This window comes from Myotis nattereri, assembly GCF_964212035.1.
Source record: "Myotis nattereri genome assembly, chromosome: 2".
In the NCBI taxonomy this organism is placed as follows: domain Eukaryota; kingdom Metazoa; phylum Chordata; class Mammalia; order Chiroptera; family Vespertilionidae; genus Myotis; species Myotis nattereri.
In genome coordinates this window covers 152,290,287-152,317,161 of record NC_138076.1, presented here as the reverse complement: position 1 = coordinate 152,317,161, position 26,875 = coordinate 152,290,287, and the positions used below count along the sequence as shown (strand labels likewise).

At 43.2% G+C, this 26,875-nt stretch overlaps 1 protein-coding gene across 1 annotated transcript in view; it reads right to left on the bottom strand.

Moving 5' to 3' along the window:
• Positions 1-26,875, bottom strand: part of GRIP1 (glutamate receptor interacting protein 1) — a 124,781-nt gene that overhangs the window by 72,764 nt on the left and 25,142 nt on the right. The window contains exons 2-6 of the mRNA XM_081082295.1: positions 25,623-25,770; positions 23,623-23,792; positions 17,142-17,297; positions 7,827-8,013; positions 7,086-7,231 (exon numbers count right to left, since the gene is read on the bottom strand). Coding sequence (XP_080938421.1) covers positions 7,086-7,231; positions 7,827-8,013; positions 17,142-17,297; positions 23,623-23,792; positions 25,623-25,770 — 807 coding nt within the window. The remainder of the gene's footprint in view (positions 1-7,085; positions 7,232-7,826; positions 8,014-17,141; positions 17,298-23,622; positions 23,793-25,622; positions 25,771-26,875) is intronic.

Here is a 26,875-nt window from a genome sequence, read left to right as displayed (position 1 = left end):
AGTTAAAGTAGAAACTTCAAGTATTCACGATACTGTAGATTGGTATTTGAAAAGACCGTATTGAAAAAAATTGTGCATATATTATTAGTATAGTTTTATAAAATCATATATGGTAAAATAATGTAAAAAATTCCATTAATGTTACTACAATGTTGTTTGTACAGTAGCACTCAGAGATAGATTTAAACAAAAGTGCATTCAGTCAAGCTTCTTAGCCACTTACAATGGTTATAAAATAGAGACGGCTCATCTCTAAGACCCAGTAGCTTGGGAGAATACCTGGGTACAATATATTTCTGAGGAAGAGTTTTGGAAATGGATGGCTCACATCCAGACGATTAGGAGCGAATCCAGAAAAACAGGGCAATCTTGAAATAGCTCGTGTCCAGACATTTCCTACCAATATTCCAGGTTCTCTAATGGCAGTTGGGAATTGAAAAGAATGATGAAGTTTAGAATAGCTAATAGGGAAATCAGTGAGGAAACCACCCAGACTCATGTTAAAGGATTTTTCAACTGGGCAGTGGGCCAACCAGAGTCCAGAAGCTATAACCTGCATAGTCAAGTCCGTGTGTGTGTGTGTGTGTGTGTGTGTGTGTGTGTGTGTGTGTATTGTCAGGAGACCTCAGTGGCTGAGGAATAAGAGCAGAGGTGGTAGATGATTTGATTGAACCAGAGGCTGAGATTTCCGGAGAAGTTTCAACAGAAGGAGGATTTTAGTCACAGAGGTTCAAATTTTTGCAGAAAGAGTAGGTGAATAATTACAATAACAGCACCAAAATCATGATAATATTTATGAAATGCTTACTCATGTCACTTTCCTAAGCACTGTGTGTGCATCAGCAAAAGGAGTGAGTGGCTGAAGTGGAGAGGAGTGGAGGCAAATATTCAACCAGAGGACTGGGCATTGGGAATGCGGTGTGGTGGAAGGACCATCCACACAACTAAATTTCTCAGGCGAAGGGCAGGACTTGGAGTGAGGAGGGGGGTGGGAGCTAGCTGCTCTTGCCATGTTGAGTACAACCCCATCAAAGAATCTCTGCATTTGGGGTTTCCTCTTCTTGGCAGCTCTGCCCCAACATGTTCAAATGGCTTGCTCACTTCATTCAGGCATTTGCTCAAACATCACTTGCTCAGAGAAGCCTTCCCTAACTGTCTGTCACTCTCTGTGTGCCCAGATTTATGGTTCTTAGCCCTTCTCAAGCTCCGTCCAATGTTGTGTAGCACATTTATTTGCTTATTGTCTTGTCTTCTCCGGTAGAAAAATGTATCATATCAGGGACCTTATGCTTTTTGTTCATGAATGTACCCCCAAAATAGTTCTTTGGATACAGGAGGCTCTCAGCCCAGAGATGAATAATGTTCAGTGACTCTCTTGAAGGACCCACATCAGGAGACAGGTGCAATTCAACAGACTGGGTTCTACTCAGGAATTTCACTTTGCATGAAGAACTGACTTTATAGCCAGTTTCTTTGGGGTTCCTGGCCTCTGGATGCCGCTTGTTTCTGCTCACCTACTCCATTTGTCTCTGTACAAATTTTCTCTGACTTTTATTTCATTTTTGTCCTGACTTTAAATTATATATGGCTGTTTCACCTTTGCAGCTAGCATCAGCCAGCTCTCATTTCGGATTCTTAAGAGAAACAATCTAACTGGCCCAACATAGGTTTGGTCTCCTCCCCTTTTAGTTAGCTGTGGCCAAGCGAGAATCCAGTAAGGACCCTAAGAGAATCAGTCAGATGGCAGCGAGGGCACGGTTTTCAAAGAAGGCTATCCGTCCAGCAGCCTCAGAATGTCATTACTACAATCACAGAACAGACTGGTGGAAGGACTCACCATCCAGTACCTTCACTTACTTATAAATGGGGGGAACTGGGGTTGAGGTAGGGAAACTCAAGGTCACACAGCGAAGTGTAGAGTAGCACCCAGTCAGTTGAATTGCACCTGTCTCTTCCACGCCATATGAGGTTGCCTCTTCAAAGAGACCTTAAGAGTTCCCTGCATGAAACAGCTGGCTTTCTGAAATGCACCCTGCCCTCCTGGCATTGCTTGCTGAGAGCAGGCAGCTCTCCTGTGCACCAGGGGCCGTGGAGCAGCGTTTTCCCCCTGGGTGCCAGCAGTGGAATGGCCGGCACAATTTGACCTTCTTCATAAGCAGTATCTAAGGATTAACTTGTGCTATAAACACATTTTTATTTTATGTGTATCCTCAATATTTGTCCACTGTTTAACCTATACTTAATGTATATGTATATTTTATGTACTTGTTGATTAAATGCTTTAATATCTTAGGTTTAAGCTCTTAAAAATTAGACACTGTGCCCATTAAGCCCACATTGTTCCAAGCTTGCTTAAATAAGGGACAGTAGACAGGGACCTAAGGGCATCTCCCTCTGCCCTCGATTACTCCAGAAATAACCCTTATTGATCGGATAGAAATGATGTAGAAGAGGACCGGAAAAATATATGCTCCTAGCCTGTCACTCCCTTCTCCCTTGCTCATGACAGACATCACTAATTGATGCCAGCATCCTGCTGCTGAGCAGCAGAATCCTCAATATAACACTCTCGTTAGTCATTAGCAATTACTAGAATCTATTGGAAACTTCTGGAAACCTCAATCTTAATCTCTGGCTCAATTTAATCGTCTACTCAATATCCCTCACTGTACCCATTTTTCTTCCTGAAGACTCCCAGTGACTGAAGTACTCCCTTTCTTTCTAATCTGTCAGGCCAATCCTTTATTAACTTCCATCCCTCTCCATCCTAGACTTTTGCAAACACAGGCAGTATGTATAATGGTTAGTGCGGCCTTCAGACCCACACCGCCTGGGTTAAAATCCCAGCCCTACCATAAACTGCTGGGCCTCCATTTCCTGGGGATGTAATAATAGTAATCTTCTCCATTGTTGTTATAGGGCTAAGTGAGCTAATGCACACACAGTACCCCTGACCAAAAAACAAACATATAAACAAAAACCTTGTGAAAATAATGAAACAACAACAACAACAATGAATGACTTGACCATGCAGGTTAGAGCTTCTGGACTCTGCTTGGCCCATCCCTTTACATGAGTCTGGTTGGTTCTCTCACTGATTTCTCCATTAGCTATTCTAAATCTTCATCACTCTTCAGCTCCTCAAGATGCTGACATTTTCACCCTTGCTTGACAGTCCCTACAAGGACTCCCTAATCACAACTAAAAATATATTTATACTAGAGGCTCAATGCACAAAATCTGTGCAAAAGTAGGCCTTTGCACACACGGTGGCTGCCTTGATCCCTCCCTCGTAGCTGCTGGTGGCTGCCTCGATCCTGAGGCTGCAGCCCTGGCTTCATCCCTGAAGGCCATCTGATCTAATTAGCATATTGTGCTTTTATTATTATAGGTTCTCTCATTCTTCTCTTCAAACTCATAGGAGGAGCTCTTCTATTTTCTGTCTTAGACTAATTATTTCTGTATGTTCTAGATAACTTCCCCTCTTATCCATTTGGGGACCCAATTTCATCAATTATCTCTTTTCTCCATTCATTTCAGGCCTCAAACATGTTCAAATCTCTCCAATCTTAACAAAACAAATTAACACCCCTCTGAACTCTGAATACCCCTCTGTTGTCCCACTTTCTTCCATCTATAGCTAATTTAAAAATATATTTTTATTGATTTCAGGCTTGGGGATCAAGCCTGAAATTGGGGCATGTGCCCTGACCGGGAATCGAACTGTGACCTCTTGGTTCATAGGTGGATGCTCAACCACTGAGCCATGCTGGCTGGGTATACAGCTAATTTTTTTGACATTGCCAAATGTCCCCTGCAGCATACCAGATCTTGGTTGAGAACCACTGATATAAGATGCAGTAATACAAAACAGAGCACTGAGTATATAATTAGAGGCCCAATGCACGAAATTCGTGCACGGTGTGTGTGCGTGTGTGTGTGTGTGTGTGTGTGTGTGTGTGTGTGTGTGTCCGTCCCTCAGCCCAGCCTGCACCCTCTCCAATATGGGATCCCTCTCACAATCCAGGACTTCTGGCTCCAACTGCTCACCTGCCTACCAGCCTGATCACCCCCTAACCACACCCCTGCCAGCCTATTGACGCCTAACTGCTCCCATGCCGGCCCGATTGTCCCTAACGGCCCTGCCAGCCTGGTCGCTCCTAACTGCCCTCCCCTGCCAGCATGGTCACCCCCAACTGCCCTCCCCTGCTGGCCTGGTCACCCCTAAATTCCCTCCCTTGCCAGCCTGGTTGCTCCCAACTGCCCTCCCCTGCCAGCCAGGTCCCCCCCAACTACCCTCACCTGCTGGCCTGGTCACCCCTAAGTGCCCTCCCCTGCTGGCCTGGTCACCCACAACTGCCCTCCCCTGCTGGCCATCTTGTGGAGGTCATCTTGTGTCCACATGGGGATGGCCATCTTTGACCACATGGGGGCGGCCATCTTGTGTTGGTGTGATGGTCAATTTGCATCTTACCTCTTTATTAGATAGGATGTTATGAAGTTCTAAAAAGAGAAGCCCATAGAGGCCTCGAGTTCCTTTTATCCACTCACTGCATTTTTCCTGCCAAACCCTTTTACAAAGACCAATTCCTTGGCAGATAGCAAGCACAGCTTGTCTGCATTCCACTCTCCCCTCCCTCCCTTTTCAGCTCACTGCAGTCTGACCCCAGTCCTCCGTTCTCTGAAACCACTCTGCAATGTCTTTCTTCCTAATTGCCAAACCCCATTGACATTTCCTGCCTCCTATCACTTGAATTCTCCACAGCAATTTTACTCTATTGACCATGACTTCTGCCTTGAAACTCTTGCTTTGGCTTCCAAAACCTTTTTTGGTTCTCCTCCAAAAAGAAGAGTGGATCTTTGTTATCTCCTTTGCTAGCATCCTTTTCCTTTAAACCTTAGCACTCCTTAAGCAGAGTCCCCTCTTCCTGGCACTCTTTCTCTAGTGTTTTTTTCAGTGCAAAGACTTGAACACTCCCTGGCATGTTCCTTCCTGAGTCCTGCTCTGGAGCCCAGGCCTGACCCTGACTCCAGGAGGTATTGCCTGTAGTCGCCTGGGCACTTCCTTTTGCAACTGAAATGCAACACACATTCAGTAGGTCTATTCTTATCTTTCAGCAGTTCTTGCTCTTGTCTAACTGGCTATGAGCTCCTTGACGATATCGATCCTTTCTATTTTCTCTTTCAGTGATCTGAATACAGGACAGTGCCTAGCACTCAGTAACTGGTGCTTGATAACTGCTTTTTGGATTAAGGAATGAATGTACTTGTCCTTTTTCCCTAGCATTGGCAGTGGATTTACCTGCTCAGGTCTAAATTAGAATGTTTGCTATCCCCAAATTTCCACTCTTCAAGTCCTCTTCACAGTTAAAGACAACAGAATTTACTCAACTGCTATCCCTTATATTCCTTACCCCATCCTTCATCTTCCATATCTAATCCATGAGCAGGTTCTGTTAGCCAAGTCCTAAATTTCACTATTGGTCACCATCTCTAGCGCCATTATTTCTTACTTATCCAACTGCCACCACCTCCTAACCAGCTTTTCTGCTGCTGCTATTGTCCCTTCTCATCTCAGAGGATATCTTCAAAACATTCACCAGGCTACCTCGCTCCCTTCCATAAAATGCTCCTTGGCTTCAGTGCATCTGGAATCTAATCCACTATAGTCTTTCCCAAGGCCCTTCATAAATGAACGCTTTCCAACCTCTCCCACCCCATCTCTAAAGCCAAACCTGATTCTCAGCCCAACTCCCCTATCTGCTGTAGCAAGAGCCCTTTTTGCTGTTCCTCAGAACCTCCCAGCCTCTTATTTGGGTTCACATCTTGTACACCAGCTGCTCCCTCTGTCTGGAATGCGCTCCTCCCAGACTCCCCTGGCCGGCTTCTTCCCAACCTTCACATCTCTGCTCCAATGCCACCTCCTTAGAAAGTCATCCTATGAAAATAGCTCCCCACAGTCATTCTCTAACCCCCATCCTGCTTTACTTCCCTTAGAGCACTTATTATGGTCTGACTTTATATTTGTTAACTTAAGCATTAACTTTCTGTAAGATATCATATAAGCTTCATGAAGACAGGGATTTTTTCTTTCCTGTCTACTATTGCACCTCCATGGTATAGAAAAGAAATTGGCCCACAGTAAATACTCAGCAATGTAGAGATAATGCAATCTCTATGTCCAAAGGCACATCTGCACGGATTGGCTAAGGTTATTGGCTCTGTGAGGTGCTGTTTCCCTGGGTGAAGATAACTTTCTTAGATGGGAACCGGCACCAACCTCTACAACCCACACACATGTACTGACAAGGACTCCCTTCATAATCAAATTCAGGCTCCTGTGGGCCCTCTTCTTGGCTAGGACTTGTCTTTGGCCGAGCCCTTAGCCTGCGGAGCCAATTTAGCAAGTCTCCTGCTAACGCAATTTACTGAGTATCCCTCCATCCTTGAATATATAATCACATCTCTCATCCCTCCACCATTGATATCAAATCAAATTCCTCTTAGTAATTTTCAATCCAATGACTCCCTCTCCTTCTCCTTGCCTGCTGACTATAAATTCTGGCTGTCTTTGCTCTCTCACGCAATAGCCTTGAATAAAGTCTTCCTTCTCATTTTTAACAAGTGTCTGGTACAATTTCTCTTTAACATTAGAGACCAAATAGTTACCCACTGAGCTTGTATACAGCTATTTAATGAATTTTCACTGGTCCCCTTCAAACCTTCTTATGTTCTTTGCAGTGGGAAGGGTCAAAAAGAGGCTTTTCTTGTCTGTGTGACTGAAGAATATGGTTTCTCTAGCATATAGGAGAAAGTCAGGAAGAATAAAGGCTACATGCTTCTTTTTATCACCTTTATAGTGGCTATTACTTATTTATTTTGTCACATTTATTTTCTACTGTTCTTGTGGTGACATTTTAATGAATAATACAACAACCATGTTCAATTCAAAATGACACCCCAAATCTCCTAAACAAAAGCATGTCAGTGTATAAAAAATAGTTCCCCATCTGCCACGAAACCCATGCAATTCACAGGCAGTCCCCTCCTAACTCGGCAGCCAACTGGCGATGACATGGTTATACCTGCCACATCGAACTCGATTTCCAGGGTGACCTTGCTCGTGATGGAGGAGTCTCGGAGGAGCTGATTGGCTTCCTCGAAGGTGCTATCTTCGGTTGGAATTCCATTAATGGCCATCACTCTGTCTCCAATCTGTAGGACCCCACATCTGAATGTAGAACCACACGTTAGAGGTTGCACAGAGGGTAAATTATCATCAGCCGACGTTGCCAGAGCTGCTTTGTTTGACCCTTGCAAAATGGCATGACCATGTGGTCTTGTTTATTCAACGCTGTGGGAATCCTGTTAGTTAGGTCAACTGCCGTGTCTTGCACTTTTGCATCTCATGGCTACCAATGTGAGCAAGGGAATCTTGAAGTATTCCAGCAAAGTAATTAATAATTCAGCACCATGGTATTTTTCTAATCTGATCTGAACCAATACATAGTGATGATGAATGTACATCCCTCCATGGCAGAGAAGCTATTAAAGTTTGAACTTAGAGATTTTTTAATAGATTTTTTCCCCCTTTTAATTAATATACCCTTAGTCTCTGATGGACGAAACCCTGCTAGATAAAGGCATTATGCTCATAATTCTTCTCAAAACTGATCAAGAACATAAAATTTTATTGTCAGAACAGAGAGTTCATTATATCTTACATTTCCTGCATTGAGCGCTGTTCCATAATTTATTAGTTGTCCAAAAAGAGCCGGTGCACAAACGCACAGCAGGAAATGATGCTGTGAAAGAAAGCGTCTCACCTCTCTGCAGGGCTGTCAGCCTCAATGTAGGAAATCAGAGGCGGAGAAGAGAGTGTCTCTGTGGCAAACACACTGCCCTGCAGCTGGATCCCAAATCCTGTGACAGGGTCTGCCGTCAGCACCACCTCTGTGGTTTCTGTGTGAACGACCTGGCCAGCCAAGCCCACTGTGCTGGAGGCTAAAGACACTAGAGGAGCAACAGGAACAAGAATGTCAGGTTGAAGCAAGCACCAGAAAACCAGCATTTCTAAAACAGATCATGGCTCTGAAGAGCAGCTCACTGGCTACGGTGGGAGGTCATATTTTGGCGTTCTGGTAACAAGTTTAGCCAGAGCTGAACAAGATGCCTAACTCTCCCAGAACTAGTCAGTTCTCAATCACAATACGCAATGTAAGGTGTTGCCTCCTCCCCTTACATACCTGCCTGTTAGGGGCAATTGTGGGAGTTGCAGGAAGAAGACACCACAGGGTCAGGGTCAGGGTCAGTCAGGGTCAGGGTACCTGGATTCTGGTCCTGGTTCTACTACTGAGAAACCATTAACCTCTTTCCTATCTAGAAGGAGGGTTGGGCTAACTCGTCTAATGGTTTTTCTACTTCAGCTTTAAGATTTACAGACAATCTGACCTCCAGCTTTGAAGAAATGCTCTGAGTCTAACTCCCAGAGTGGTAAGGAAGTGCTGGTCATCAACCTCACATCAGGTTGGCATGATGGAGTCATTTAAACGCTACATTCCTCCTACTCTCAAATTTGGTCTCTTCAGTCCTTATTTCTTCCCAATGGGTCTCCAACACACTCTGTCATCTCTTATTTCATTTGTTCCTCTGATAGTCTTCTCAGCCCCCAGGCACACATCTCTGACTTGTTCCCACCCCACCCATGTCACGACTGACTGCTGCACTCCTGGACGCCTTCCTCTCAGGCGTGACCTGTGCCTCCTTTGCTCCCTGAGAGCAAGAGCTCTGTCTTTAGGGTCACCCTCTGCCGCACTGTCACTTCCTCCTAACAGAGGCTTCTGGCCCTTTAATGGAAACCTGATGACAACACGTACCTCAAAACCTTCTCCAACCAGAAGCTGTTTTCTTTCATTCTCCCTGCACAGGGGCAAGGAGAGAGAGGGGTTTCTAATACTGCTTGCTTTCCATGTAGTGATCTTTTATTTGTTTTTGGTTTTTTTACCTCATATCACTCCTATTTAGAGTTCCATATGCTGTACTAATTTCTGCTCTGTCTCATCTTCAAACCCATAGTTTTCTGTTTACAAGATCCCACCCCTCTTCCTCACTGAATTCAGGACTTGGCTCATTGTCTATCTCCTCTGACCTACAGCTTTTCATTGTCCTAAGCCCTTTGACATGATGGGAATAATCTAATGTGCTGCGTTTGTGGTTCTTCAGCTCTCCCATTGCTAGCATTCCACCCTGTCAGCTCTCTGCCACAAAGCCCTGGGCAGACCCCATCCTCCTTTGAAATGGGTAGAGCTCCAAGATCTCAATCTTCCTTGGTGATCACATGTCCTTATTAGCCATCTGCCCCAGCCTCTACGATCTAATTTTCTGCTCTTATGACTTCTGCTCCCATTGCCTCTCACTTGTCTCCTAGTATTTTTAGCAACAGATCACATCCCCCCACCTCTTCAAATGAAGGCAGATGATAAGGATGCCTCTATATTCCAGATGGAAACAGAACTACTGCAGTTGACATTGGAATGAGACCCCAAGCCTTCGTCCTCCCTCATAGGGGAATCTGTGAATGCAGTTTAAAGACCATCATCTTTATCCATCGCCTTTTACTAGCATCCTTTCCCTCCACACTCCACCTGGACCTCTGGTGGCCACTTCAATGATGCATTTGCTGGTAAGAGATTCTGAAACCTCACGTGATTGTCTATACGCTAACGCTCTGTCCTCTTTGGTAAGGCCCAGTTAACTCCACCGCTGTTACTAAGCTGCTTAGGGGTGTTGAGAAAGTCATGACAAATTCACATTATTCTCTATGGGGCCCTGGAATCTTTTGCTGCGTAATATTTTGGCACCTTATTAGATTTCTTACAGGATCTGTCCCAAACATTTCTACCCTTAGTAAGGTCAAACTTGACTCTTTATTTCTTACAAGACTGAAAATATGCCACCATTTAACAAGAGTTCCTTAAACAACATTGTTTCGATCTTAATTTCTCTGTATCAGTGATTTTCAACCCTTTTCATCTCATGGCATTAATGACTAAAATTCTACTGTACACCAAAAAATGTATTACATTTTCGGCTGGCCTGGCAAAAAAATATATAGGTATAATTTTGATTCATTCACACCAGACGGCTATTGTTGTGTTGGCTGTTGTCATTTTTTAAATTGACAACCTAAGGGAAAAGAGGTCAGAGCCCCTGACTAAATAGGTATTGCATGTTTTAAAAACTCTTGCAGCACACCAGTGTGCCATGGCACACCGACTGAAAATCGCTGTTCTGTATCACCATCTGTTCTCTCTTTCCCCCATTTTTTCCTGCTTCAGGGGGATGTATCCTTTTTCCATCTCCAGGATAACTATTAAGTATTTTTGATACTATCCTTTTCTGCTCCTATGATTTTGTGCCATAAAATCTTTCTTATCACTTTTCCAACTTACTTACTCACTCCCCTAGCTTTCTGACCTCTCTCTGATTTGTACTGCTTCTAAATGGCTTAAACTGTGGCTTCTTCCTTTACCCTTTACTGAAACTACTCTCACTGCTGGCTTCCTGATTGCTAAAATCTATGGCCTCAACTGCTCTAGTCACAAAGTAGCCACTGGCTTTGGGAACCATCACTTTCTTTCTCAAATTGCCCTTTGGGTTTTGATGAAGCTTGGTTCTTAGTTTCTTACTTTTTAGCACCCACCATTCTTTTGCTTTATCTGCATGTCAAGCAAGCTAATGCCCATGGTTCGGTCCTAAGCCTTTTTTATCTCATTCTTTTCCTCATTCACTTCCAGTAAAATATGATCCAGTAAAATACATACCTTCTCAAGTCTACCTCTCTAGCGATGAATTTCCGGACTTGATAGATGCCAACTACAACGATGTCTCATTGACTCCTCAAACTCAACATTTTCAAAATTGAGTTAATCACCTTCTCTTTTCCTATGGGACCACAATTACAGTCCTTCGAGCTTGAAATCTCAAAGGAGCCTTTGACCCGCAACTCCCCATTGTCTCAAACTCAATCAATTTTGTTTAAATCCCCCTTTCCATTCTTACGGTCAATGCCTTAATTCAGGCTTTCATTACATTTACTTCAATTAATCTAATACACATATTTCTGGGTTCTTTCATGCCAGTGCTTTCAATATATTGTTGCCAGATTAACATTCTCTTCAGAATGAGGCCCCAATTTATCCACTCCTCTGGAGTAGAGCCTCATCACTTGGCCCTCAGTTCTTTGCATGTCTGGAACCCCAGTGCCTGTACCATTCAGTGAATGCTACGTAAGTGAGGAATGAGTCACATTTTGTGATATCATCTGCATTTTTTGTTTTGAAACCAACATTTCATGTAGATTCTGCTAAGTTAAGGAACTAGGAAGTTGTTCTTTGGGACGCAAATTTTTCCATGCTGTGTATCGTTCCGGCACTGCAGCTGACATGGCAGAGGATGGTGGCGGGTCAATGTTTGGAAGGAGTAAGGGAACTGTACTTCTTCTAAAGAAGCACGATCATTGTTCTGTCTCCGCAGGATGAAGTCAGTGAGATTTCTGCAGCCTGCAGTGGGTGGGGAGTGAAGGGAGCCTCCCACCCTAAGCTTTTTACAGGTGGCCGCCTACAGTTCCAAAGTCTCATGGACTATCTATTATTTTTGTTTTTAAATTAAACTTATTGACATGGATTAATAAAATTTTATGTTTCAGGTGTGCAATTCTATAATACATCGCCTGTATATTGTATTGTGTGTTCAGCAGTCCAAGTCAATTCTCCTTCCATCACTATTTATCCCCCTTTATCCTCTTCTACCTCTTCCCAAACCCTCCTCTCCCTCCAGGAATCAGTAATACATTGTCTGCTTCCTTGAGGTTTTTTTTTGTTTTGTTTGTTTTTGCTTAATCCCTTCACCTTTTTCACCCAGCCCCTAAACGCCCCTACTCTCTGGCAGCCGTCAGTCTTAACTTAGATTCTGCTTCTGTATCTATGAGTTTGTATCTATTTTGTTTGTCTGTTTTATTTCTATTTTACTTGTCAGTTTATTTTGCTCATTAGGCTATCACGTATTTTCTAGGATGCTTTTGTGGATGTGAGCTGTACTTTGATTGCTCTCCAGATCATACATGTATTTTTTTAATGCTGACACAAAACCAGTAGAAGATGCCATTTCCTGTCTGTAAGCGTCTGGAAAGTTGCATTTCTTTCCAGCCAGTGAGCAGGAACAGAATATTAGAACATCACTTATTTGGCAGATTACTTCCAGTTCTTGGTGGAAGTAAGTATTTTTGGATGTCAACAAAAATACTTTCTGTGAATCTTTATACATATATTTCATCTGAAATCTCAATTAGGTGCAGATTTTTAGACTACTTAATTAGAGCTAGAAACTATTTTTGGACTTCTAAGTCAGAGACGCCCTGAGGACACAGGCCTGACAGAAGGTGTGCAAGTTTCTGAGGGTCGTGCTCTGGGGCATGTCAGGATATCTACTCCAAAGGGAAGAACAAGTTTCTGCCCCTTTCATCCCCTCTGCATAGGAAGAGTCAAAATACTCGATGGGCGTCTTTAGATATTAGATATCAGTTTCCATGTACCACTGGGACCCATTAACCAGGTGGTCCACAAAGTTGGATCAGTTGGAATGAGCAGCTAAGACGACGCTACAGCTGCTCCCCAGAGTGATGCACGTGGCTACTCCAGGCCGGTACTTTCTGAGGGAAGCTTACAGCCATAGCAATGAGACTCTGACACCAGACTAAACCAGAAGTGATGGCCTGCAATTTCAGAAAGAGAGGAGAACGGAAATGCCAGTGTACAGCTACAGAGAAAACGGATCATTTGAATCCTGTGGCTTCTGGGGAGCAGGACAGAAAGGGACACTGTGTCCCATGCTAAGCCTCGTATTACAAGTTCACTTTTAACTATAAGCCTATATATTGTGATAGAAGAAGGTGAACATTAAAAAAAGAACTTTTAAGTCAGCTGATTACCATCTCCATTAATTAAGAATCAAGACGAAATGGTCGGTTTAATAACAATGGGAGAGATTAGGGGAGCTATAGCAAAGACCCTCTCCAAGGAGAGGCTTGCTATGTTTTTTGGATCCGTTAAAGAAGATGAAAATTTCATTCTGTAGAGGGTTTTGAACACAGAAATAAGCACTAATTCACTGTGGGTAGCATTAAATTTATAAGCTCTATCTAGAGGCAAGTTGAGGTGATAGAAATCATTAGGAACTTTAATTTAGGATTAAAATGTATTAAACATGGGTTTCATAATTATATAAAGTTATAATTTATCTAATAAAAACAGGCTTACATTAGAGCTAGGATTTTACAATTCACTCTGAAAGTCCTCTGACACATTGGGATCTATTCTTTGAAACGGTCAAATTTCATTTGAAATTGCAGGTACTGATTACTCACAGGCATTAACGTCTTGAAAATGATTACCAGACATGATAAACATCAACTGCAGACTCAAGGATGATGAGCCAGAAAGAAAAACAACCAATATTCCTTGGAAGGGAAAACGATGAACTTGATTACCCCGCTTCATTAATGTGGTCAAGCAGCAGAGGAAAATGAAGGGGATTGAATCCTGAGTTCAGAAAGTTGTAGAATGAATTCTCTCTCCAGTAGCAAATGCCCCTGCAAGGCACTGGCCCTGGCCTGAGAGGTGCCCATTTCTACCCGCAGGTGAAGGCGGATATGACTACACTGCCGCCATGCTGTGTGTGAATACCAGTCACTGGTGTGTGCCAGCATTCACACCTGCATGTCCTGTCCCTTTCACACCTGGAGGGTTCTGTTCACAGCCCTTCAGGTTTGCAGGGAATGGCCCTGTGTTTTGGTCAATTCTTACCTTTCCGAGTGTAAGTAAGGGAGGGGAACCAAAGGCAGTTTTCTAACTCCCAAAGTTTAAAAATCAGCACCATGTTTCCTTCATTTAGAAGGCTGAGAGGTTTACTGTTAGATATGAAGAGCATTTAAAAAGTACAGAGAGCAAAGGACCTCACAGATTTACTAGTAGCGCGGCGTTTGTCATTCTTTGACCCTGTAATTTAAGACATCTCACTGAAGTGGTCCACATTTAGGGTTGACCCACTGTGGACACAACACATTGTGTATCACGTGGTCCATTCGGGAGCGCAGCGGGGTGGCCAGCAGCCCCCTCCTCCACGCAGGGCTGGTGGGGGCAGGTCTTACGCTGTCAACTGCCAGCGCTCTGTGCTCCGTCACTTATAAACGCTTACCGTTAGCTGCCTTGGCCTTCCACTTTTTTTTCAGGGGTCGGTAGAAGGGATAAAAGTTGTTAGTCTTTTTCATTCTCTTCCTCTCAGCTATCTGCAATGCTGCCCTCCCTAGTAGTAAGTGCCAATGACAAAAGAGGCAAAGACCGTCTGGGCATGTGCTCTGACGTGTACTCTCTGTTGTATCTCAGGCTGACTGGGCACAGGCAGTCTCCCCACAGGCTCTGGGTGCGGGAGCAGGAGGCAGACAGCAGGGGAACTGGCTCAGTCATGCCTCTAACATGGGGTGTGGGGGTGACGGAGTCCTGGAAGGAGCCCTGGCCTCTGCAGTAGAAAAAGGGCAGCCAGGGTTGTGGGGAAAAGGTCAGTAACATTCCAGAAGCGGTGAGGAGAGGTTCCCTCTGTGACACCCTCCGGGCTTTGTGACACTCCTCACAGCCGAGGCGGGGGTTGCTCACCACTGTCCCTGTGGAACTACCAGCACTTTCCTGTTTCAATGCTTGTAACATATGGTCACGGCTTTTCTGTATTCTCCCCTCTAGGCAACTGTACAGAACGTTTTCATATTTATGTGAGAAGATTTTCCACTCTTCCGGCCATGTCCTTCCTTCGTCCTGGAAACATATGTGAGAATTCTTTCTGGTTTCCAGGTTCTGGCCTCAGATGCTCACCAACACAGCAAAGAGGCTTTTGATTGTATTTGGGACTTTGCCAGGACTCACCATTCATACAAATGGCATGGTTGCTATAGAAACATAAGAGTGAGAAAGGGGGCAGCCAGTGGTGGCACGGAATAAACACATAAATAAAGTGGTGGAAATAAACCAAGGTAGAGTGAGAGTGGCAATAAAACTTTTATTATCAGTTATTTGGAGAAATCTTTCTCTCTAATGTGACCATTCCAAGCTTAACAACAACAACAACAAAAGAATGGAACCTAATCTTTAGGATTTTTGTGTGTGATTTTGGAAAACTAATTTTTTAAGGCTCTTTGAAGTTGGAATAAAAGTTCATAGTTTGTGAATCTTATTGTTGGATTAAAATATAACACACATGATCTCCTGAGACAAACATTCTGGGCTATGTATGTTCAGTGAGGCTCTAGTAGCGAATGTCTACAGAAAACACAAATAGCTAGAAATTTCTTCAACCAGCTCTGTGTTTATATTTCCACTATGTTGGAGAATAATGTGCTGATTCAAGAGAGAATTTATGAGCTGGTCATGGATGTCAGTGACAGTGTGGCCTCAGCTTTGTTTCCTACCACAAAATTCAAGATGTGCAAATATCAAACCCATTATCATTCGTTTGTAGTCCCTAATGTGCTTAGTCAACATAGGCAGTCTTACCTAACACAAGCAAATGTTTAGCCACTGAAGCACAAGTACAAACATTAATGAATTCGTTTTAATTGCTCTTCCCTGCTGAGGGATGTTAGCCTGTTTCTGTCAGTGAGGAGTGCTGCACATGAAGCTATTCTATGTAAAAATATTCATAAGCAAATGCCCACCACAAGCCCTGAAGGCACTGCATGGAAGACTCAAGATCTATGTGTTATGCCAAAGTGTAACCACTGTGAAAAATGCAGAACTTTGAGAGGAATGTTAACAGAGTTTCGCACAGGACCGCTCAGACTCAGGCAGAAGAGCAGCTAACACTTAATCTATTCAAAAGAGCTAATTATATGACCTGAGAGACTGTTTCCTGGGCTGGGTGGTGGTCAGTCTCCTACACTGATGGTGGCGCGGGTGGGACTGGCAGCACATCCACCTGCACAGATGAATCTCTGGCAAATAAGCTGAAGAGCCAACAGGCTCAACCACCCCTTCTCACAAGAACATTCTCTCTTCACTGCCAGCTTTGAAGTCTCTGGGTTTGGCTTTATTTAGGTAACTTAAGGGTGTTCTTTATTTTATTCTCATGGTAATCCCAGGAAGAGACCCTATCTCCTTTGAGCTTCTTTACAGGAATCACAACCATGGCCAAAAGGGACACATAGGATACAACCCATGCACGCTCTAGACTACAATTAGATCTCGCTGGAAAGATAGGTGTTCTCTTCCTCTAAAACGTAATGTGATGATGATGAGAAATTATGATCTTCCCCAGCAAGAAAAATTAGGAGCTATTTGAATTTCTTCCCTGTTCACACAATCACTACCCTTTTTCTCTTTACCAGTATGTGTATAACCAGTCATCCAAAAGCAAGTAGCCAAGCACACTTTCCTAGTCTTGCTTGGTCTATACTGAGCATGGCTGTCCCAGAGGGTCATATTTCCAAGAATTCTATTTGAAATTCCTGGACTTTAAGATGCTTGTTGTAAAGATGAACATCCCTCTCATCTTAAGGCTGAAGTGGGCAACAGAAATATATGTTCAAGCTGTGATTCTCAATGGGGTGGGTCCCTGGGGAAAGTATTGGAATCTTGGGGAATGAGATATTAATAGCATTAAACAAAAGTGTGAGGTTCTTATATTTACCAAAAAGGAGACAGTCTTCAAAAAAACTGCTTTAGAGCGAATAAGAAACTAAGAACAAAGGTGATGCTCGAAGCTACCCTGAACACAGGGAAGGAGTTTTAAAGGAAAAAAAAAAAATCACATCTTAAGTCATTTTGTGAGATCAAAGGAGCAAGAAAAAGTTTCACATAAAAAAGTCGTAGGCAAGGGTAGTATGAACTAATTCAATCTGAAATTGCATCCCCTGTAATCACTATCCTAGAGATAACGGATATCACTTTAACGGTCCTTGGCACCGAGCTGGACCTGCTTGGCATCTGCCTGATGAGCAGGCTCTGTAAACTCTTCCCACAGACCTCTGTGGACCAGAGACTCTAATCTGCCCACACGCTTTCTCCAGGCCACACGGCACTGGCTACCATTCCACTTACGTGAGCTTTTGAAGTCTTTCTTTTTCAGTCTCCTCCTCATCATGGTTCCACGTGGACTAGTGGAGTAGAGGCTGCGAGGCAAAGTCCCCATGTTCAGGGAACTCAGGCTGTATGCACTCATGGAGGTAGGAGAGAAGGATGAAGACACCAAAGCTGCTGTAAGAGAATGAAGACTTGGCACAGAGCATTCCCAGGTGGGGTGTGAGCCCGCCACACGTGCCAACCAGCGACAACCCAGGAAGACACACAGGACGCACAACGGTAGCGAGTAAGTGCCCCAACCAGACAGAGACAGGGCTCGGGACGCAGCGCTTTAGATTCTGAGTTACGAGAGCCCATGGACACTGAGGGGCAGATGGTCCCCGTACACATAGTGGAGCACAGAGAAGCTCTATGAGTTTTGCTTCAGACACACTAAAATCCCAAACATTAAAACAAGTTTCTTCATAAACAATGCGTCAGATAAGTAATCTCATTTTCATAGGTATTTTCTGACATGACTTTTGCATGTGATTCCATATATTCAGAGAAAGATCTGCAAATACTGTATGCTGTATAACATTCTGAATGGTTATTTCCTGACCACATGTAAAGCATTCTGGACATTTACATCCTCTCCCCATATGCGTTCTGATGGAAAAGAAAAAGACGTGGGGGATGTGAGACATGATAAGCTGTTACAACGAAAAAAGCATACAATGCCCATGAAACCAAATACGGTATGAATCAGATGAGCAAGGAGGGAGATGAAGATAATTTAAATAAAGGACCAGGAGGAGAAAGCCTGGAACATTACGAGGGCTGTTTGGAGGAGGCGCTTTCGGGAATGTCAGGGCCGGCAGTCTGCCATGGTCAGGGTGGTGCGCGTTAGAGTGATGGTAGGTGTGGAGGCTGCAGTGGCTGCTGGCCCAGGAATCCCAGGTAAGTTGCCTGTCGCTCCTCTGAATTTTCACTGCCCATATGAAGTGATGATGAGAAATAAGAAAAACAAACAACCAAAAAAGAGGAAAAATAACTGAATTGCACAAATAAGAAGTGTAACAAAAATGAAAGCTTCTTGAAATAAAAATCTACTGTCTACTGCCTTTGCCCTTTTCTCAGTGGTCAGCAAAACAGATGATTAAAATCAGGATGGAAACTTTCAACTTCCCAAGAATAATGCATGTTTTTTCCCCAGCCCATTTCCCCCCTCTTTTAAAGATGCCTCTTGAATCAATTTCTAATCTCCCCCCAGTGCCTCACGGCAGCGATTAAAACCATTTTTTAAAACTTAAAAGTCAACCCCATAATGATTTATGGCACATGATTAGAAATTGAAGATTTGCAAATCTTGGCTAGTTAGTAGCATTTGTTTTGAGAGAGAAAAAAAGAAGAAACAATAAATCTCATAGGCTCATGATTCAAGTGGTTTACTGGCCACACATCACAGTTTACTGCTCTGACTTAATTGCTCTATGATCCATCACTTGGACTTGGACTTAATTTTTCTCAACATTAAATCACTCAAATCATCTATCAATACCAGAATCTTATCTGTATCCTAATAAGGAGAAGATAAAAGTCTCAACATAATACATTTTTTTTTGTATTTTTGAAAGAAGGTACTTACATTTGAAAGCAATAATCAATTCTTAAAATATTTCACATTTTCTTATATTTCCTTAAGATGCTACAAAATTTTAATAAAGTTTATTTTAAAATGTTGGCATCCTTTTTATTTTTTAAAAAATGTATACTGTGTTTCCATTCTAATTCCAGTATTGTTTCAATTTGATTTCCTACTCAGTATTCTAAAGGATGACCAATATTAAGTTTGTTACTATGTCTGATATGAAAATTTTCATTTTGGCTGCTTCAATGGGTTACAACAGCGGTTCTCAACCTGTGGGTCGCAACCCCTTTGGGGGTCGAATGACCCTTTCACAGGGGTCGCCTAAGACCATCGGAAAACACATATATAATTGCATATTGTTTTTGTGATTAATCACTATGCTTTAATTATATTCAATCTGTAACAATGAAAATACATCCTGCATATCAGATATTTACATTACGATTCATAACAGTAGCAAAATTACAGTTATGAAGTAGCAACGAAAATAATTTTACGGTTGGGGGTCACCACAACATGAGGAACTGTATTAAAGGGTCGTGGCATTAGGAAGGTTGAGAACCACTGGGTTACAATGACCAAGAGATGCAGATGTGACCGCTATTAATATCTCCAGCTTCATACCCTATCATTCCACTCATCATTGATTGTTCCACCAACAATGGTCTTAGGTTTGTTGGTAATACAAGCCAGGCTCCTCCCTACCTCAGGGCATTTGCAGTTCCTATTCTTTCTGCCTCTAATATTCTCCTCCCAGTTGTTTGCATGGCTGGCTCCTTCTCATCTCATCATTCAGATCTCAGCTCAGCTGCTACCTCCTCAGAGTTGCGGCTGACTTCTGTGACAGAAGTAGCTGCCTTCTCCCACACTATCCTATTACTGTTTTATGTTCTTCATAGCACTTATTACTGTTTCATTTATTTAATGTATTTTCAGTGTTTGTCCCTTTATATTACAAATCCATAGAATAGGAATCTACGTTGCTGTCTTGCTTACTAGATGCACTGTAGCAACTTTAACCATGCCTAGTGACTGACGAATGAATGAATGAATAACTGAATGCATGATGAATAGGAATATCAGGGAGAGTGTCCATGTCTGCATTGCTGCAGCATTTTCCTTGTGATAAAGTGTTGCAAGGCAAGTCCCTAATGGATTCTCCTTCACCGTCCTTATTCTACGTCATGGTGTAGAACACCATGTTTTATAGCAACGTGCAATCATTGCTGGGCCCGGCTAATCTACACCCACAGCCATCGATTTTACTCTTTACAAAATATTGCCTGTGCTTCCCATGAAGTATAGTGAGTGGACTTCAGAATTCTAAACTGAATTTTTGATCCGGTTCTTTAAGGAATGCTTTGAAAGTAACTGGGAACTTTTGGGGCTGTCGTATATTAGGCAAGTATTTCAGGAGTTTAAAAAGAAAATGTTAACATTTTTTTTAAACACTGTCTAAGTCTATATAACGGCTTGTCTCATAGAGGAGAGCACCGGAATAGGTTAGACTTTGTTACTATAGAAAGCTAGAATGTTACATTTTTATCAAACTCATTTTGCAAAAAAACATTCATACACATTTTCCCATTTAATGGTCCCAATAATGACAGAAAACTTTCACTGAATACTTGCTATATACCAGACACTGGCTAAGTGCTTTCCCATTGATTATCTTAGACAGTGTTCTCAATAGAATCGTGAGGTAGGTATTACTCTAACATCCATTTTACAGAAGAAGAAACTGAGGTATAGAAAAGTTGGATAACTTGCTTAAGGCCCCAAGTGGTGGAGCCATAATTAAAACTCTGGAAGAACGACTCGAGAGTCCCTTCCCTCAGCCACCACACTACACTGCCTCTGCCTTTGTTACAGATAAATAAATAGTGAAAATACAATGCTGTTCCATCATTCCATGGTGACATCATTGCTGAAGTCTTAAGAGGTATCTGCCTTGGAGTTGTCTTCCTCTCTAATCGCACCCTCTTGCCCTGTCTGGGGCGTCTGAGGGTACAGGCAACAGCAACTTCGGGGTGGTTCCTGGAGCTTGCCGATGCACATCCTCTTGGCACAGAATATATCAAACCTAGCAATTCCACTTACGTTTACCCCCTAAAGTCTCAGTTTCCTTCAATTGTGATTAAGTATCCCAAAGATCCTCTTTGGGTACAATTCCTAACCTCATTGAAAAGTCATTCTTGCTGGCTAAAGAGTCTGTACTAGCAAAAGGCACAGTCAATCTCTGATTGCTAGTTGATGTGCCCATTTCTATGTTTCATAAAAACACTGGTGACTGCTTTGTTGATAAGCAAAATTTGGAAAATGTTGTATCTCCCTCCACCTGGGATGAGAGATATGCTGTTTAGGCATCAGAGATCTTGGAAAAATAACCAGAACTTTCTTGTGGAAAAAGTGTAAAACTATATAAGACAATGCTACTAATTACAAAAAGAGAAGTTTGAGGATTATGAACACCATTTTGGGGGCTATTTTTCCCCCCTTCATAACTGTGATCTAATTATGCTTAGGAGCCTATATTTATTTCCTTTTGGAAATGCAAGTCCAATTTTAATGTAAAATGTAGGGAGCTGCTTCTATGCTCGATAAGGAAGATGGTGAGCAATTGTCAGCAAAAGTGGATGATATGGTCACAAATTAGAATTACGTAAATTACCAGTTCCCTGAAAAATCATAAATGACCTCATGTTCTCTACAGTGAAGAAAAAGAATTTGTTCTTGGTCTCCATACATTTTAGTGTATACATTCATGTTCTCAAATTGTCTTGGCAGGTAAACATATTATTTCCCACGCTGGAAACAACTTGAACTATTTATGATTTGTATACAGGGCAAATAATTAGGAGAAAAATGAGGTTGCTAAGGACAATGACATTTTTAAAGAGTCTGTTCAACATTTCTGGTTCACTGAAACCAGAACTTGCCAAGCAAAACCTCACGCTGAAAAAGCGCAACATAGTGTGCGCTCTCCTTCTTACTGTGCTCCAAATCCATGACGGCTGCAGATGAGTTTAGGAGAAACTTACAGTCCTAGAAATCTCTCCTTTCAGCCAGTTGCAGGCAGGAAAGGCCCGTGGGGCCTCCCGACAGGAGCGGCCTGCACCCCCGGGGACTGCGTCCTCTGAGATCCTCACATGAGGCAGAGTTTCTTCATAACCTGCCTGTACGGCATCGTCCCTCCACTCCAATGTGTAAAATTAAAATCTGATAAAGGTAATGCTATACTAGAGATTTTCATTAGCTCCAGGGCTGCCTAAGCTCCATTTAATTAAAAGAGGTTGCATCCAGCTGACTCATTCAGTATGAAAATTAACTGGTCCCTCTCTTTTTTTCAAATTGCGGAAAAGTGCAGTGTGTTTTAGGAGGTGGGAGACATGTAACGCAAATGACCTCCTCATAAGCAAAATTACAATTACAGAGAAAACTGTTCTCTTTCTCTACACACACAGCAGTGCCTTCTTCACCTCCAGGGCACCTTGGAGGCTTCCAGGATTTGATTTCAGGAATAAAAAGGAGGGCACTTGGCTTAAGGAAAAGGAGGGAGGAGGAACTGGAATAAAGGCCCCACTGGGGAGTTTTTATTTAATTTTGGGCTCAAAGTACTTTTTCTTGCACCAGGTTTTCCTTAAAGAGGCCCTGGTGAAGGGTATATAAAGGGAGGGCAAAAGTAGGTTTACAGTTGTGAGTATGTGAAACACAGAGTTTATTCTACTATTATTATTATTTATTAACTAGAGGCCCGGTGCACAAAAATTCATGCACTCAGGGGTGTCCCTCAGCCTGGCCTGTGCCCTCTTGCAGTCCAGGACCCCTAGGGGGATGTCAGACTGATGGCTGAGGCCTGCTCCCCAGGGGATCAGGCCTAAGCTGGCAGTCAGACATCCCTCTGGCAGCCCGGGAGCCCTCGGAGGATGCCCGACTAACGGCTTAGTCGGATATCCTTAGCACTGCCATGGAGGCCTCTCCCACCACCGCTGCTGCACTGGCCAGCCATGAGCCGGTTTCTGGCTGAGCAGCGCTCCCCCTGTGGAAGCGCACTGACCACCAGGGGGCAGCTCCTGCATTGAGCATCTGCCCCCTGGTGGTCAGTGTGCATCACAGTGACCAGTCATTCCACCTTTAGAGTCAATTTGCATAATATCCTTTTATTATCTAGGATGATTGTATTATTTTCCATATGAACAACTGTAAACCTACGTTTGCCCACCCTATAAATACTCAGCAAACTGTGATTTGTGGGATGGTAACACTGTAGATTCCCTGAGCTGACACTTGCTATTGAATAGGTGTACTCAAGTATTAGGATTCTCTCAGGGAAGATATTTGGTCAGAAAGGTTGTTCTCCATTTTAAGAAATACACTCCTCTGGCAAACAGACAAAATATAGAGAAAATCAACTCTCCACACAACTATTCCCCACTCCCAAATATTTGAAGGATCTGCTATTAATACCCATTTTATATCTATTTACAAAATGAAAGTTTTACTATTTACCTTCATTGTCCTTCAAATAGAGTGGGAATTTAATATAACAGGTTATCAAATAACTTCCCTTCTCTCCACACTCAATGTACATCCAAGGGTTTTGTTTTGTTTTTTAAACATCAAATATTACTAGCCTGAAAATTCTTCAAAACATTCTCAAACAAGGTTTCTTTGCTCAATGTGGGGCCTTTAAGTGAATGACATGCGTCTTAGCAAAAGAGATTCGGAGGATAAAGACCAGCAAACAAAGATAACCTGCTGTTTTGAAAAGAAATGACTAAGGCAGAATTAAACCCAGGATCTTCCTAGTTCTGCTGGAAGGAGCAGCAACTGCGCAGAGAAAGCAGAGACTTATCCCGAGGGCCTCACCGTGGTCAGGTCCCTTCAGCGCCAGGCGGGTCTGGTGGTGGGGGAGGATCTCCAGCTTGACCTGGTCGGTGGTGTTGGCCAGGAACTGGGTCGCCTCAGCTAGCGTGCAGTACTCCATGCTGGTGCCATCGATGGACAGGATGTGATCGCCCACGTGCAGCGCTCCACACCTGCGGGAGGGGAAGGCTCAGTGCACGTCCTCTTTGGAATGTGGCTTTCATGTCCTTCAAAGTTAAAATTTCCCAGTTTCCATTTACACCCCCTCTTCCCCCCCAAAATACTGGAGTGTTATAGGAAACACCCTGGCAAATGTTAGGAACATAGGAATAGGAATGTAAAACCTTGTGGCAAATACAGAAAAACTCAATGAAGTGTTTTCCTCTTGTCCTTCAAAAACCAGCACACAATTATCTGGGGGCAAAGGTGCCAAATGCTGAGGGGAAACGAGCAGGGGGACAGGGAAGGATGGGCAATGTGTTTCCCTTGCCTCTTTCTGTGATGTTTCCTCTCCAGTTTTTGTGTTTATAAATACGATTGGTAACTATTCAGAATGTCAAGATGTGACTCACGGAGTTTGAACAGGGACATTGACAACTATTTTATTTGTGAAGGGGAGTAACTTGGGGAAGTTCAGCTAATGCCTCCTCATAATCTTTTCACTCAGGCCCCCAGATCGCCAGTTCTTGTATTCTTGTGTTTTGGTTTGTTATTCTGGAGTTAAACACTTATGAGTACAAAAGCTCTCAAAGATGGTGGGAATTATGCAGGAGGCACTAAACCAAGGCCTGCGTAGTGAGAGATGGGGAGTGCAGGGGGCAGGGGGGCTGCTACATCTCGCTGAGCTCAGAGACTGGCTACTGGGTGAGCAGAGAAAAGCACAGTGATCAGCACCACACTTGATGTACCAGGCAAGTGGACAGCTCCTGACACTGCTTCCCCCTGTGGATGGGAAAAGACGGAGGAAATGAGAGCATCCTGCACCACTGAACTGGACACACCTGGATCAGTGGCCATCATGGTTAAAGGACAGAATGCAGTGTAAGACCACAGTTGGGGCGGTAGGCTGACCACTACAGGGGTTGCTGCAGGTCACTGCACACAGCCAGAGGTGTACCAGGCATGGTGAGGGCATATGGGGAAGTGGGCTGAAGACATGCAGGGTGAACTGGGCATTCAATCTTATCTAAAAATGTCCACCATGAGAACAGTCCACCTCTCAAGACAAAAAAAGCATTTCAAGTCATCTCTTCCATCTACAATGATAATTCCACATGGAGGTACTTAGAGTGCTTTAGCTATGGGAGGTGGGCATTTTCTTACCGGGAGCTGTAACATAATGTATTAGGTGGTAAAGTCATCTTTGTTATCCCTCTTCTAACTTGTAAGTCTAAAATACCAATTAGGAAAAGGAATTCAAGAAAACGGACTTCCTATTTTTACTGTCATAGGAATGAATGATGTTTTTAGGGACCCTCGAAATTTGTGAAACCCTAAGATTAACATACTAAAAGTTGGACCTTTCTTTAAAGACGGTGTAATTAAAAAATTGTTTTATTCCTTTAAGAAAAAAGGACTGGGCCTTTACGGTGGCAGGACTGAATTGTTAGCAGTCAGGGAACACCATGGCTTCCCTGCATGGAGCCTAATAAAGTTCTGCTCAGCTGCCCTCGTCCCAGGACATGGTAGGAAAACTTGCTCAGCCTGTCTTTTTTCTTTTCCATTTTCAAAGGCCACACCAAACATTTGGAGGAGGTGACATTACATCATGGGGTGGCTGATAAGGGAGGTGAATTTTTAAGCCCTAGTACATTAACTTGTTTTCTAGCTGAAACTTGTGTAAATTGGCAGGAGAACTGTGTTTTACTATGTGTGTATGTATATGTATCACATATGCATGTATATACATATATAAAAACCTGTATACTAGTCTATATGCTATTTGTGTGTGTGTTTTAACACACATGCAGTTTTGAAAAGCTGGTGCTTCCTACAACACTCACCTGTCTGCAATGCTTGCAGATTTGATTTTGTCTATGACAATGACCTGCTTATTACAGCACATCGAGGTAGTAAGGGCAACGCCAAGGCTGGCACCAGGAGTTTTGGCAACTTCAACTAGTAATGGCCCGGATGCTGTTGCCACAGAATCTATGAAAGAACGAATATCAGAAAACAAAACAAAATTAGACAAATAAGCAACCAGACACACACACACACACACACACACACACACACACACACAAATGGAGAATGTTCAGTCTGATATTGGTCTATCGATTTCATCACTGAAACTTAAAATTTCCTCCAAATGACATCCCCACAGCCAGCGGTAACTTCTTGGGGCATCTCTTAGGACACCTGTTCCATGCAGCTGGTCTTCAGTAATACGGGCACAGGCCTGTCTCTTCAATTACATGCTAAGCTTCACATCAGCTGGGATAAGGTCCATGTATCTTCATGCCTCTACATCACTTGGCGCATACAGTGCCTGGCACATATTAGGTCTCTCAATAAATATTTTAAAATTAATTAATCCATGCAATAAACATCTTAGCACCTACTCTGGATGGCTGGATGGCTTGAAGAAAGGAAGGAAGGTAGGGTGGGAAAGTGAGAGGGAGGGAGGGAAGGATGGACGGAGGAAGGGAGGGAGGGAGGGAGGATGGAAGGATGGATGGATAGATGGGTAGATAAATAAATGATGTCTCTAATTAGCCACATAGCAGGAATGCATACACTGTTGAATCTGTAAATCCATTGGTTCTTTCATTAATCTAGACCTGATCTGGGGTCACCTCTCCCTCAGGAGTGACTTCAGACATGCTTTATTTTTTGCTTTGGAACACTCTTCATTCTTTCAGCTCCCACTGAACCTTGGGGACACAGTGTAAACATCAGTTCCTCTGGGGAGCCTCTCCTGATTCATGGTTTCTCTGTGCGCCCACAGCCAGCTGTATTCCTGCTTGTAGCAGACACCTCAGTGGCATAAAAGGCAGTGTGGGTTATATGCCTCTATCCCCCCTAGACGGTAGGCTTGCTGCGAAGGCAGAGACTATGCCTTGTCTATCACAGCATCCTCAGTGCCTGGGATAGTGACGGGTACAGAGGAGTGTGCAATCAATAGCTGTTGAACGAACGTATGGACAAATGAGAAAACTCATGAAATCGCTTAAAGCTCAGAAGAGGAAGGGGTCATACAGGAAAGAGTCCTGGACACAGAGTAAGAACATCTGCATTTAACTCTTCTCTTCAC